The sequence below is a fragment of the Corvus cornix genome, chromosome 4 (assembly GCF_000738735.6).
Source record: "Corvus cornix cornix isolate S_Up_H32 chromosome 4, ASM73873v5, whole genome shotgun sequence".
Taxonomy (NCBI): domain Eukaryota; kingdom Metazoa; phylum Chordata; class Aves; order Passeriformes; family Corvidae; genus Corvus; species Corvus cornix.
Window position 1 is genome coordinate 49,535,631 of NC_046334.1, and position 14,718 is coordinate 49,550,348.

General features: G+C 38.8%; 1 protein-coding gene across 15 annotated transcripts in view; it reads left to right on the forward strand.

The window, feature by feature from the left end:
* APBB2 (amyloid beta precursor protein binding family B member 2) overlaps positions 1 to 14,718 on the forward strand; it is a 171,215-nt gene that overhangs the window by 95,571 nt on the left and 60,926 nt on the right. For 9 of the 15 annotated variants that reach the window (XM_039550370.1, XM_039550367.1, XM_039550368.1 and 6 more), the window contains 4 exons: positions 4,975 to 5,183; positions 10,152 to 10,214; positions 10,654 to 10,739; positions 10,851 to 10,911. In XM_039550370.1, the coding sequence (XP_039406304.1) occupies positions 4,975 to 5,183; positions 10,152 to 10,214; positions 10,654 to 10,739; positions 10,851 to 10,911 (419 nt within the window). The remainder of the gene's footprint in view (positions 1 to 4,974; positions 5,184 to 10,151; positions 10,215 to 10,653; positions 10,740 to 10,850; positions 10,912 to 14,718) is intronic. The other 6 variants (XM_039550371.1, XM_010401754.3, XM_010401756.3 and 3 more) reach the window with 3 other exon arrangements.

A 14,718-nucleotide genomic window follows, 5' to 3' on the forward strand; every position in this document is an offset into this window, starting at 1 on the left:
TATGCCTGTAAATCCCACATTTCAGCATGTTTTCCTGGAAAGTGTTAGAGAAGCTTCCTCTCCCCAAGTGCATGTGAGTGATGGCTGGTTCAGCAATTCGGTGAGGAGCATGACAGGGTTGTCATGACAACCAGTTACATGCTGTGAGCAAAGATGGTGACAAACGAGCATCTTCTGGCTGATTATCACTCCTTGTTGAATAACATTCCCCAAATTAGACAGATGTGTCTGATTTATAATTACTCGACCTATTGACTCGTATTTTTGCTGCATTGTCTCTGAGATAGCATTCATGCTTCTTGCAGTGGTGCTTAGGCAAGGCTGCCTGCTGGCCATCATTGGTGTGAATCATGGGAATAGGTGAAGCTGTTGATTTTGCTGTAGTGCATGCACAGTGAGGAGACGTTATCTTTAGAGACTTCTTTTCGTTAAAACCAAACAATTTAAGCTTGCACATTGAGCCCACTGCTGGAAATAGATGGGATAAAAATACACAAGGCTTATGTTCTTTCTATTGTGCTATTGAATGGAGAGCGCTCCTTGAATTTCGTTTGCCCTCAGTCGTTAATACAAAGTCTTCCTCTCCCTTCAGCGCCTGCCTTGATCTTTAGTGTGCCTATAGGGTGGGGGGAAATATGCTTCCCTTAGGATGAAATCCTGGATCTGCTGAAGTCCTTGGCATCTCTTCAAAAAGTGTAAGTTTCTGTGGCTTTCTTTTCCTTTAGTTTTGCTTTTATTTAAATGCAGAAGACAGAAGTAAAACATTTTCATTTCAAGATTTTGGAACTTCAGAAAAGAAAACAGTACTTTTCCCGCCTCTTTCCTTTTGTTGAAACCTTTTTATCCTCCTGTCTTCCCAGTTCCTTTTTGTGCTTCCCCTCAGCTGCTCAGAAGGATAGCATCTGTAATACACGTGTGATATGGTGGGCCAGCTCTTCATTATGCTTCAGCCCAGCAATGAAGACAGACATCAGATATGAAGCTAGTGATTTCCCATTGGTGCCCAAACACTAGGACAACATGTTGTTGGATACTGTTGCTATCCAAGTCTCTGTAATTTTTGACATAGGAAGCTTTGATGCAGATCTCTTATTACAAACAAGGTGCTTTTCAGTTTGAATTCCTTCATTTATATTGTGCCTCCACTCCTGGAATGTGAGCAATGGGAGCACCAGAGATTCAGAAGTGACTTTATAGATTTCTTATTGGCCAGATTATGTTTTTAGATTTGGAAAACACTGGAAGTGTTCCTGTTTGTACCATCATGCTTCCAGCCTGGACAATGAACACTCCTTTTCAGTTAATTTTTTTACTGCAAAAGTATACTTTTGAGATGGTGATAGGCAATCACAGTCTGGATCAAATCCGGTCTTGGGATGGTGTCCCTTTCCTTCAGAGGATCCTAACAGAAGAAAAATTGTTACAAAACCATCATAAGAATTGAGATAACTAAGCTACAAGTACAAAACAAAAAAGAGATATCTCATTTTTATCTCTGTACAGTGTGGGTATTTTATTACTTAACCTACTTAGATAGTGTAGATCAAGTGTTTGCAAGTATTGTTGAGCCTTGCAGACAAGCAGTCTCACTTGGGCATTCTGCTTACCACACAGTGAAATAAGCCCTCCTTAAGCTAGAAAGACTGACTGAAAGTGTAGTGCTTCCACTAACTCCAGCAGAGCTGCATTTGCATTAGCCAGAGGCTGTGCACTCACATCTGCTGCTACTTCTTACAAGGAGACAAAATGAGATCCCTCTGTTGAAATGAATCCCTGGAAAAGCAAAGCATGTGTCCTTTGAATGATGCAACGATACCGCTCAGATTTCCCTGAATGTATTTTCTGTCTTAGTATGACTCTACCTTGTGGCTGTCTCCCAGTTTTTCAAAAATATGGTTTTAACATGTGAAATAACAGTTAAAATTGTCCTGTGGCACAGATGCTCTTACTGTACTGCACCTCCCAGGTACAGAACTTCCAGCACTCTGATAACTCTGTACAGCATTTTTACAGTCTCTGTTTTGAAATCATGTATGCTGCCAAACTGAAGCCCTTTGTGCCTGCATTTCCTCTTGCTCAAGAGTACTCTTTTTGTCCATAAATTAGTCCCCCAGCCATGATGATTGGTGGGATTTGTTTTCACCTGAAGAAGACATGCATGTGCAAAATACATGTCTGTTTTTCCAAGTACCTCTCCCAGTTCAATACAAAATTTATTGCATTAGACCTGTTGCCTTACTTAAGAGTGTTTTCTTCAGGAAGGAAGTTTGCTTGGCCTTCAGTAAACCAGTTTCCCTCATGCACAAGGAACTAGGCAGAGAGACACCAACTCTGGTCTCTGTCCCCACACGTTGCTTATCATCACCACCAAGTTCTCTTGGAAGTGGAGATAACACCTAGCAGCTGCACAACAAAACTACATGTTTTGAAATGTCATGCCATTGAATGGGGTCATTCAAATTCAGAGGTAAATTATTTTGCCACCAGTAATTCCACATTCAAATAAAGTAAAGCCACTGTGATGCCTCAAGTGCATTCATCTGTCTTGTTCGATTTTGTATGTTGATGCTTATTTTATTATCTTTCTTGGGCTGGTATCTCTTGTGATGCCGCATTACCTTTGGCTTGCACACTCGGCTTGCACGTGGTGACTGCTTTCATCTGTTAGAACAGTCAGTGCACTAGGGAGGCTTTCCAGTTCATGCTAGTAGGAAACCACAGCCTGTGAAAAGGTTATCCCCACAGTCTCCCATTCTGCAGCACGAGCTGGGACACACATATGGTTGGGGTTTTTTTCAAGTAGGTTTGCATAGCAAACACGAGGCCTGGTGTGTACTAGTTTGAAAAACAAACCAGTGGGAGATACCAAGTCAGAGTAACAATTTAATGGGGAAATTAAAGAAAAGGAAAAAAAAACTAAAAGAAAACACTGGTTCAAACTGACAGAGTCAAGATACAACCTGAGTCCCAGTTAGGCAGGGTGGTGGTAGCAGTCTGGTAGAATGGTGGCTGCACTCCTCTGAAGCAGTGATCCTGTAGTAAAGGGGTCTGCTCTTCCTCAGGAAGTCCAGTGGTGGCCATGTAGCTCCTGTCCTCTGGAAATCCAGTGAAAAAGGGTTCACTCTGGTGTTCAGAGTCTCAGATTATATCCACGATGGGATGCTTGGTTCCTCCCTCTGGGTGGAGCATCTCAAAATGGGGTAATGAGTCATGAGGCAAAGTGTTGATTAGGCTCATTAACAGAAGATAGTCCAGAGGGACTTATCTCTGAGTCAGGCAGCAGGACAATGATGGGCAATTAACAGCAAGATAGTCTGGGGGGAGGAGGCAAGGAAACACTGCCCCACCTGATCTCAACAGCTCATGAGGATGGTAATAGAATACACTGCAACCCAGGACACTGGTGTCGCAGGATGGATGAACACATGCCCTCCGGTGCTGTCCTGTTCAGCTGTGCTTATTAGATGGTCTGAGGCCAGTCCCTTTGTGTGAGGAGTACCTGCACACAGACATCAATCACAGTCGTTTTGTGTGGGAAATGCTGCTCTTTGAAATTCCTGAGCTATGTTAATTGAAAACAAATACAATTCCTTTTTTATTTCTCAGCATATGCAAGCATATTTTGGTGTATTCATTTTTGCTAATGGATAAGTTTTCAAAATAAATTAGTATTACTCAGCTAGGTGGTATTTTCTTATCCGAGATATTTTACATTATTTCCTTCCAACTGTTTGTTCACATATGAGATAATTTCTTTTCTTTTAACTAATTGTTGCAGAAATGTTTTTGGTTTAAGTCTCTGGGTTAACAATTTTATTTCTGCTGTGAGTTTTGTCTGCTTTTACTTCAAAGTAATTCCTGTTTAGGCCTTTCTGGTACTGAATGTCATTGCAACAATAAATAACAGGACATTGGTTCCTCTGTGTCTTTGGTTGATTAGTTTGAAACTAGTAGTTTAATGCAACCATAGCATAACACTCTCCTGACTGTGTATTTGAGTAGCTGTGTATACATCCACATGTATGTATAATGAGGACAGAAGCTGTGCCTGAACTTTAAACTTAAACTGGACTTGCAGATGTTGCCACGCATTGTGATGATTAGATATTTGATCACATTACTTCACATTAGATATTAGATATATGATAACATTGTGATGTTTAGATGTTTAATCACATTACTTCTTGCATGATGTGGCCAAATTGTGAAAAGTGTTTTGTGTTTATTTGCCTTTTATGTGGTTGAGAAGAGTGCAGTTGATTTATTCAGTTGGAAAACAAACATGGTCAAGGTTGAAGATGAATAGGCTTTAAAATGTGTAAGACCTTGGAGTCAGGAACTACGTACTCGAATGCCATAGAGGCCACAACAGGGGACATTTAGAAGCAGGTGTTTAGAATATTTGTGAACTTCTGGAACTGGTTATGGGAATGTTGCTGATTTCAGATATTGGGCCATAGGTGAGGCTTTTTATTAAATTTGAGTTTAATGATATTGTCTAGCATTTCTTCTGAAGAACTTGCTTAGAATAGTCCTCAAGTGGTAAATCAGTAATTTAAGAACTTCTTAAGTGGCTCTGGGGAAGAAATAGACTAGTTTGTATCTCAGAGTGTAAGAATTATTTTAAGTTGTCATGACATTTGTATGTCTGTGTGTATGTGTGTACATAAATATGGGTAGCAGAAATGAGAGAGACTCAGAAAAAAGCAACCATGATAAAACACCTGGTAGAAGGCTTGAAGAATAGACTAACAAGGAACTTTTAATTTCAAAAAGGGCTTAAAGAGCAGCAGTATAACAACAGGTTATTCACCTGTTGTCCACTGTTGTGTTACATTGAGCCTCAATAATTTGGTATGTTTTTCTGATGGTCATTTACACAGGAACTGTACCACAGCAATACCAGCTGTGCAGACCCATGGAAAAACTGTTTGTGTCTTTGTGTGACTTTTTTTTTTTTTCCCCTGTTCTCAGCAGATATATGGAGTGATCATTCATTTCAGACAGACCCAGACTTACCACCTGGTTGGAAAAAAATAAATGACATTGCTGGGATCTATTACTGGCACATACCAACAGGAACAACTCAATGGCAGCGCCCTCTGTCCATCCCAACAGATCTCCAGGGCTCACGAAAAGGATCTCTTGGTTCCATTACTCCATCTCCTACTCCAGAAACTGAGGTAACCTACTGTGTCTTCTTGTGGGCTACATACTGTAAGGAAAATTGAAATAACTCTTTGAACTTGCAGGTTTAGCTGCTAGCTAAACTGGCCTGATATGTCCCAAAGTGTAGCTACTTGTTGATAATATGTCGTAAGTATCTGTTCTCTATGTTCATTTTTAATGGCTGTGCCTGATCAAACACCCTAAACTTTGGATGTGTTAGATGACATCAACCATGTCTCAGAAAAATTAGACAGGCAGTTCCTGATGAGTGTGAAACTTTGGCAGTTCTGTAGCATACGCTGAAGCATTGCTGTGTTATATGGATACAGGATACATAAAATTTTTGCACATGATAGCAGACTTTTGGCTGGACTCTGTTTGCATCTTCTTTCTTCTTGGTTCATTTGGTAGGAGTATCACAATAGACATATGAGCCTTCATTTGAGACACTAGTTCCTTTACAGGGTAGTTTCTATTGAATAAACATGAAGTGTTCTCAAGTGTAAGCCTCTGTACACCCTGCCAGTACCAACGACTCTCAGTGTTGCAGTCAGGTTTTAACTAGAAACAGAGATACACTCTGTCCTCCACATGTGCTGAAAGAGCAGTACATGGTACTGCCTTTTAAGATAATGCTTTCAGGCACAATCTTAGGGTTTGTTTGGTGTCATGTAAGTAGAAAAATAAAATCAATTGTTATAAAGAAGAGTATGCTTCAAAAAATACAATCACTTTGTTTTAGTATGCTGGGAAGACTTCTATGGAATTAACTACTAATATAAAATAAGGTTGGTTTTAAATTATTTTTATACTGAATTTTCAGAAAAATGTCCACAGCTCTGTCAGGGGAAGTCTTTGTACTGGTTCTGAGTTTTGGATCAGGCAATCTTTAGGGGTTTAGTTTTTTGGGTTTTAATTCATTTAGAGAGAACATTTTTTGTGTTCTTGATTTTGTTCATGTATGCACCAAACTAACTTACATGGAAGTTAAGAGGAGTTAAGGACATTCAAGTGTGTATTACCATCTTGATCCTGAAACTTTTATCCTGTATAGGCTTCAATATGTATAATCTTGTTCATTATTTTAGAAAGGTTGTTCCCACATGTTCATAAATGCTACTCATAAGGTCTGCAAACTTGACCACAACATTTCAGTTATGGTTTACATCAGTCAAGCTCTCATACTGTGCACGAGGCATGCTGGAAGTAATTTCTGAGAGGATTCATGGAGAAAGAACTATAACTGTTACTATAACTGTTATTCTGGTAGAAAACAAGAAAAAATTCAGAAATGCTGAATGTAAAGTGCTGCACATGCTTCTAGGATAAATTCCTGTAATGTACATGTGAAGGATATAACTTTACCATTATTACTTTTCTTACTCTAGAGTGTAGAGAATGGGGTTTTTATTAGTTATAGATGGTTATATAGAAGTTACAGATGGTTTTCACATAAACATAGAAATCAGTATGGTTGGTAAACTGCAGAGGAAAAATGGCGTATTTTCATTTGAAATATTTTTCTACTTCTGTTTAAAATGTCTTCACAATTAATATTTCAGACCTGCTGGTAATGTATTAGGTGTATTTTTAACCTTTCACAATTCTGTTTGCTTTAAATGAAATATAGTTTGTGTTTATAAATAATAATCATTAATTCTCAGCAGCAGCATGAGAGTACAAAATGCATGAAGTACAATAACATAGATTTTAATGCAGTATAGGTGTATTAAGCAAGACATACATGTATGTGAGTGCATAGTAGGCTCATCTAAGTTTTGATGTGGCAGTTCTAATTCAGCAAGGAATTTGTTCCAGCAAAGATTTATGCATAGACGTTTCTATGGCAGCACCAAGACCATATAGTGTGCTGTAAAGGGTGATACAGAAAATAAGCACATCCCCAAAATTTGTATTAGTATGATATCATGTAGTTTTTTTAGTTGGAGGTATAGGCAAAAGAACTTGCTTTTTGTAGGTTTCTGCAGTCATTGATAAGCATCTTACAGTTATTGAAGCCGTACTGGCTTTTTGACTCAGTGGTTATTAAGATAGCATTCCAATACAGTACCAGCAGACTTACTGTACTGGAGTTCAAAACAGGAGCATGAATTGGGCTCAGGATTTTGTCCACTTCCAAATACTGAAACAGCTACAATGAACAGGCATAGCTGGAGTTATAGTGGGAACTGTTAGGAAAAGCCTTGCATTTCTCAAAACCACAGATGCCAAGCTTTATTAAAAGGAACTGGATGAAGAATCCTTTGTGATTCAGCCGGTTCTGAGCAGAACCCCAGTGCAGAGCAGCAGTAAGAGAGAAGTAAGTCATAGTGTGTGTTTAAGAGATAGGGGTAGATAATGAAATAATTTTGACAGTGTCAGCTATCATGAATTTTTGGTTTTTAGTCTCTCTGCAATTGGTATGTGCCAGCACTGTATCACCTCCAAGTCACTGGCAGGCAATACTTGTTTTGATTCCTGTTCACTGCTCTGCTGCATACCCAAGTGCTCCTTCTTTCCCTCCCTGGGAAAGAGTAATATGGGTGTCTGTGATAAGGTCAATCTGACACTTCACAGAAGATTTGGAATTCAGTCTAGAATAGGGACTCCCAAATGCCTTTATCCCAGCACTACCATGGGCAGTGTCACTTGTGGTGAAGAGCTTCTCCCTCCAAGCTGGACCCATGTGTGAGCTGTGTACTGCTGCTTCCCTCATTGGTTGAAGCCTGTGCTTCAAGATAATGTGTTTTGAGAGGGCTGGTTCAGCTCATTCCCCCATGCTGGATTTGTATTGCTTCATTCTGAAAAGGCTGGGGGATATACATGTTTTAGGCAGATGAAATAGTATAATCTAGGATTGAGGATTGGCATGGGTAGCATTTCGTATCTGAACCAGCAGCTTCTGTGAGTCCATAAAAATACTTTATCTAAGTCATATTTGTCTGTGAAGCATCATGTGCCAGTCTTGAAATGAGTTTATTTGGGCTCTTTCAGGTTTTGAGTTTGTCAAACAAACATTTAGAAACACCTTTTTTCCCCCCAGAGTAAAACCTTTTTACCCTTTGTCTTGTTTCCTCCTTTTTTTTTTCATTTTATCTTATTGTGTCCCTGTCTCTTAAATGATGTAATACACAGAAGCTTTGCTTTGTTTGGTAGAATGTGGCTCACAGCTGAGGGCAGTCAACAAAGAACAGATCAAGTCAGCCATTTTTATGTTGTAGCTTACTCTGGATATTTAGCATAAAGAAAAACATTTACTACTGTTGAACAGAGAATTTTAAAAAATGGGTAGGGAGGAATGATGCTGTAATGCATAGAAATGGCAAAAAGTGTTTTAAAAAGGAAACTAATGTGAAAATGTCATACTTTTACACACGCTGCAAGGCAATTTTTCTTTCACAAGATAATAAATCAATTTCAATCCAAAGCAATTATGGGTTAAGCATTATGCGAAAATCCTGCTGATTTAACAAAAATGCTAATAAATGCTAAATATGAATAACCTGTAACATTCCTTCCCTTCCTCCCCCTCAAAAGCATGAAAATGTATTTTGGTTTTGCACAGCTGTTTAAATTTGACTTAGTTTTAGATCAGTCTCCTCTTGTGTGTTGTCAAATTACTTCCTTTTTGAATCCTTGTCTTTTGTAACATTCTCTTCCAAATTTTAGAAATTTTGCTGCCTCTCCCACTTCCCTGTGCAGAGAAAAAGCTGTAGTGTTTAAGTTTCAATAAGACCTTCTTTGAGATCATAGCAGAATTTGGTGATGGTAGTTGTGTCTTCTTATAGCCTAACTCATCCCAGGCCTTGATCACCTCTAGAAGTTCTTCTGTAGGTAACATAACCACTAGCAGCTAATAATTAAAGAGAAGGAGCTTGGTAGGAAAAGGTAACAACTCAATTAATTCAAAGGCATGTTAGGAAAGGGTTACTCCTGGGAGTTGCTTCTCACAAAATAATTGCTCCAGTGGGGATATATTGAGAATGCTTCCAGGGTGAGAAGTCCACCCTGCAGATGAATGCATTGGGCCATATTAGTGGGTACCACTTCACCTTGGGGCTGAGCTGGACTGCCCAGCTGAGCTCATCTTGAACGGGGAATTAATTTCAGGAATTCTTGACTTGGTGAAGCTATAAAGAGGTCTCCCAGCAATCAAATCTCCTGGCTTTTGTTGAGGACAGTGAGAATTCTTTCCTGGTGAGACAGAGGACAGATGTACTCCAGCATCAGTTGTTCCTCTCAAGCTTTACAGAAAAGCCTGAACCTCAAAAGCTAAACACAATGGTGCTTGCTTGATTGTACCAGTGAACACCTCTGAAAATTTTTGAGAAACTTGAATGGAGAATGAGAGGGTGGGTGCTTTGTTTGGTTTGGGGTTGTTTTTTAAAAAAGCTGCTAGACTTCAGAACTACTTTTTCAGCAAGAAATCTCTGCACTCCGTACTAATTCTCCTTCCCTTCCTTGCCCTTTTCTTGTGCTTTCTCTCTAGAAATAATTGATTTTTACCTTGTATGTATCTTATCCTTGTATATATTTTTTGTGTTTCAGTATTTCTAGTTCCAGTACTGTTAGCGTCTTTTAACAAAAGTGCCATTAGGAAATCCTAATGTTTCCCCTTAATTGCTGTTTATCAAAGACTGTAGCAGCTGTGGCCAACATTCATATTCAAATTCATTTTGCTTGCTTTTAAGATCATAGTTAAAGAGTAATTTCATTGTCTGTTCCTAATTTATATTAACTTTCCTTGTTTCAATCATTTGTTTTGGTAAGTAACTGTTAGAGGCATGTCTTCTCTCTCCTTTCCTCCAAATGCCATGGTATAGAGGAGTAAGTAGTTGAAGTTTGAGGTGATCTGTTTCCTAACCCATCCTGTAAATATCAATGCTAACAACAGTGTCTTGTGTTTTTTTTTCTTTTTCTTTTTTTCTTTTTTTTTTTTTTAATCAATGTGCTTCTTCCTGTGTGAATAATTATGTGTCTAGAAACAGCCATGGAGTGATTTTGCTGTACTGAATGGGGGAAAGATTAATAGTGACATTTGGAAGGCAAGTATATTGTCAGATTTTAGAACCTTTACTACTATTACCTTTGTTTTTTGCATGGCAGTGGCTGTTTTTTCCCCTTTTATTTTTCCATGAATGTCATTCATAACATAGGCCGAAGTGACTGGGGGTACTGCTAGGGATGTCTAGCTCACAAACATGTTGCCTTTTCTGATCTTTCCACTTGGAATGGATTCAATCTAAACTAGCAGAGCAACTGCCATGATGTAACAAATAAGATGCCTGCACTGAATGAAATGCAGCTTGAGAAATATATATATATATATATATGCATGCCTCTTTTCAACTTCAGCCAGAAACACTATCGCTTCTTTGCAGGGAGGATTTAATTTCCCTTTGAGATAAGAATTAACATGATGGTGTACTTAATACTATTATAATAGTATTAAAACTATACTGATAGCACTGCCTCTGTCTCTAGGACCTGCATGCAGCCACTGTGAACCCAGACCCAAGTCTGAAAGAGTTTGAAGGAGCAACATTACGCTATGCCTCTTTGAAGCTCAGGTACAATGACTTCACAAGTCTCAGTGGAATGACCAGCTCTGTTTTGTGTTGTGCTGTAATTTTCATATGATTTTAAGACTGATTTTGTCCTTTTTTTTTTTTATGTCACAGAAATGGTCCACAATCTGATGATGATGATTCATGTAGCATCAACAGTGATCCAGAAGCCAAGGTCTGTATGAAGATCCACAACAGTATAACAATTAAAAATCTAGCAGTTGTAAGCATAAACTTGCAAGGTGCAGACTGTCTCCTTGAAATTAAGTGTACCCCTCCTCTTGACACAATGGGTATTGACCATGCAAGACTAATTCCATCAAAGGAAGTTGCAGATTTAAAGCTTCATTCAGTTGGGTGAGGAAAGTGTGACTTATTTTAAAATCACATAAGCTGGGAAATTGGATTTTAGAGCTCAAGATTCTACTGTCCAACTGTAATAACTGTCTTCTTGCACAACTGAGTGTCTGTGTGAGACAGGGCTCTGGTTTTTTTTATGCCTGGATGGCTTCTGGGGGCATTCAGTGACAGAATTTGCTCTTTATTTCAAGTTTGTCCCTTTTTAAAGTACTCTTCCTTTTTTGTGTGTCTGCTTCAGCTCACAGCTACTAACAAGTAGGTTACAATTTAGAACAAGAAATTTCATGTTTTAGAAGAGAGAATGCAACCTACTTGGAGAATGCAGTTCATAGGGAAAAATTAAACCATTATGTGATGAAGCACCATAATAAAATCAAAGCTTTTACTGTTGTAATCGAAGAGTTTTGAGGAGAAAGAAGCAGCAGAAAGTTTTGAATGCTTGCATATCTATCTCCAGATTTGTCTTCTTGATCGTTTTGCCTTGTGCTTGCATCCATTATTAAGGGTGTATATGAATCTTTATAATTGGAAATCCAAGTAATTTAAATAAGTGTTTTGGCTGTGCCATACAGCTGCAGCAGCTGACAGGATCAGAAACTACTTATTTCCAGGAACAATTATGTGTGTAACAGAGTTGATAATTTTAATAGCATTAATGATATATTTTAAGAGAGAAAACAGACTGATCAGGGCATTTAATTTTCTTTGTCATCTTGATTATTTGGCTTGTGATGTTTGAATCAGATGTAAATAGTTGTACTTTGCTTGGCCTGCTGGTAGTTTCAAAGCAAGGGTTTCAGCTGTGTTCATCACAGTGACAAGCACTAAATTCTGAGCACAGTAAATGGAGTTGAAACAGTAAGGAGCATTAGGTTCCAGTCCTGAGAATGACAGAGGTGTTCCTTTCATGATGAACCTTATAGTATGGAAAGCTTTGCAGGGAGGCAGCATTTTGATATATCTATGACTTTACCAGGTGATTTGCACTGAGTATTTTTTGAGTCCTTCCGGCATGGAGGACCATGGCAGTAGTTTTGTGGACAAATAATTTGTGTCATGATCTCCCTTCCCTGTCTCATTTGCTGTTTAAACTTCAGTGTTCATGGAACAGGTACCTATCTGGTGTGTGTGAAATGTCTATCACAACTAGTCCTGTTTTTCCAGTTCAGGCAAAACTATGCTGATAATGCTTAAATGGGTAACCAAAACTGAGCGCTAAAACATTCACAGAAGTGATTGAGAGGAGCAAGACAAGAAATAGACGAGAAACTAGACATGTTTTTGACTTTTTTAAAATCACTTGAGTCAAAGCACCTTACCTGATTTCTGCCCAGTGCAGATGCTGTGCAGGGGCAGGAATAACCATATGTGGGGTCCTGCAGGTGAAGCTCAGCAGTGCTGATGTTGATATGCAGCAGGAGAGGCTGGGGGCAGAGCTGTTCACTGCATCTGCCTCTGCCCCAAATATGGCCATATGTCACAGGAATGGGAAGTGGTCCAGAAACAGCAGGGATAATCTTCACCTGTGGAAAATGCTCTGGGATCTTTATTTCTCACATGGATGGGAAGGAGTTGGGCTAGGTGGACTCCTTGCTAGTCCATTTTACCCCAAATATTGAGAGACTGAAAGAAGTTTGATAGGATTTGATACTGATGACTTGGAAAAATCAGATAGTTTTAGCCCTTTAGGCTCTCCCCTGCCATATTATGTGCCTTAACTATCTTTGATTGAAGCTTGCTTTTCTGTGGCAGCAAGCCCTGATATTTTTTCATTTCATCGTAAGAGAAGGAAGCTTTCTTTAACTCATTAAACTATCTATTGGAAGAATTTGGTAAAATGAACTTTTTTAGAGGTATGTTAGAGATTTTAAACCTATTTATGACATTGACCAGTACATTTGTGGAAGAAAACAGCTTCTCTATGGCACGTTTAATGCTGTATTTCAGCAAAGGGAACCGTGCCACCTTGTGGAAAGCTGTAGTAGTTGTCTTCCTGAGTGTCAAGTTCTGCAAAGATTGAAGCACTGCAGAAATGCTTGTTTTGGTAAAAGCATGTAGTATAATTCATGTAATTTTTGTAAGAAAAGTGACTTATACAGCAACACATTTAAGCATTCACAACTGTCAGTAAAGAACAAATGTTTCTCTATGTATCATGTGCTGAAGATGCAGTTCATAGTTTCATATCTGTGGTGTCTTGGTTAGGTTGTCTGCAGAAGGTCATAAAGGAGAAATGGAAAGAGGAGAGTTATTACATCCAGCTTCTTGATTTCAGCAATTTATTTTGGTAGAAATTTCTTGAAGAGATGGCTCATTGCGCTTGATGAGGATCCTAATTCTGCATGTGAAACATGCACAACTAGAAATGAGTTTTGAATTGGTGCTTCCCAGGAGACAGATCGTAACCTTCCTGGTTAATTTATAGAGCAATGTGTGCCTTCCTAATTGTGTTTCAAGGAAGGCAAAAGATGCTTTTACCAGTCCCAGACTGTAAATTCTTCTGAGTTGTCTTTTTTTTCATTGTTATAAAATACAACATCCCTATGTAAAAACATAGGAAGGTGCTAAATTTTTTCCTTATGGCCATACAGAGAAATGGAACCTTCTGGGACACCTGTCATTGTCCCTAGGAGTGGATGGAAAATGGAAAGCCTATGTGACTCATTTTCTCCAAAACCTTTTCCAGATTGGCCTGTTTGGCCTGACATTTGGACATGCCTTTATTCTCTCCTTTTCTCTTCAAGCATGGATTTTCAAATTCCCTGTCCACATTAGTCTGCTCAGCAAAGCTTCACTTTTCCAGCCTTCTCACCATTTTAGAGTAGTTTCAGCTATATAGAATTATCTAAGAATGGGCAGAATGTATTTAAACCTGTGGAAGTACTAGGCATTTACTCCAAAAGACTGTTTTCTACGTTAGAAACCAATAAATGTTCTGGATCTCAAAGGAAGAGAATGAGACTATTTCCGAGAGAGAGCATCAGGAGATGCTCATAGCAGATATTTATATTTAGTGATTCACCTGTAGGTGAATGAAAACACAGTTGGAGACATGGAAAGTGAGTTGGTGATGAATTCCTATGGATTAGCTAGGCTTTAGAGTTTAACCAGTTGGCCTTTGGCAACTTGACTTGTGGCTGTTGTGAAAGTGGCCTGTAAATAGAACTATCAAAATAATTTTACAAAATACTATGTGCCCCCAAAGATTTAATATCCATATCTTGGCTGCTTTTCTTACTATGGAAGCAGGTATATGTATTTTGGAGGCATTGTATAGTTGCTTCTTTCTGGTCTTTTCCAGAAGCAAATACCCTGCCTAGACACAGGATCAGCGTGTATCCTTGGGGCTGGACATGAATCTGATTTCTGATCCAAGAGAAGACTTAACCTGAGAGGAGCTTTTGCCATGTCCAGCAATCCCAAGAAAGGATTCGTTTCACTGAAAAGAAGTACATAATCTTTTCTTACAGTCAGAGTAGCTTCTAAAATTCTTGGTGCCAGCAGGGAGTATTCAGCATTTCCCAGCAGTCCACCTCAGGCTGCATTACAGTCTTCTCATGAACTCATGAAATGCTGCAGAAAGCCTCAATTAAATTAATTTCAATTAATTAAATTTGAGGAG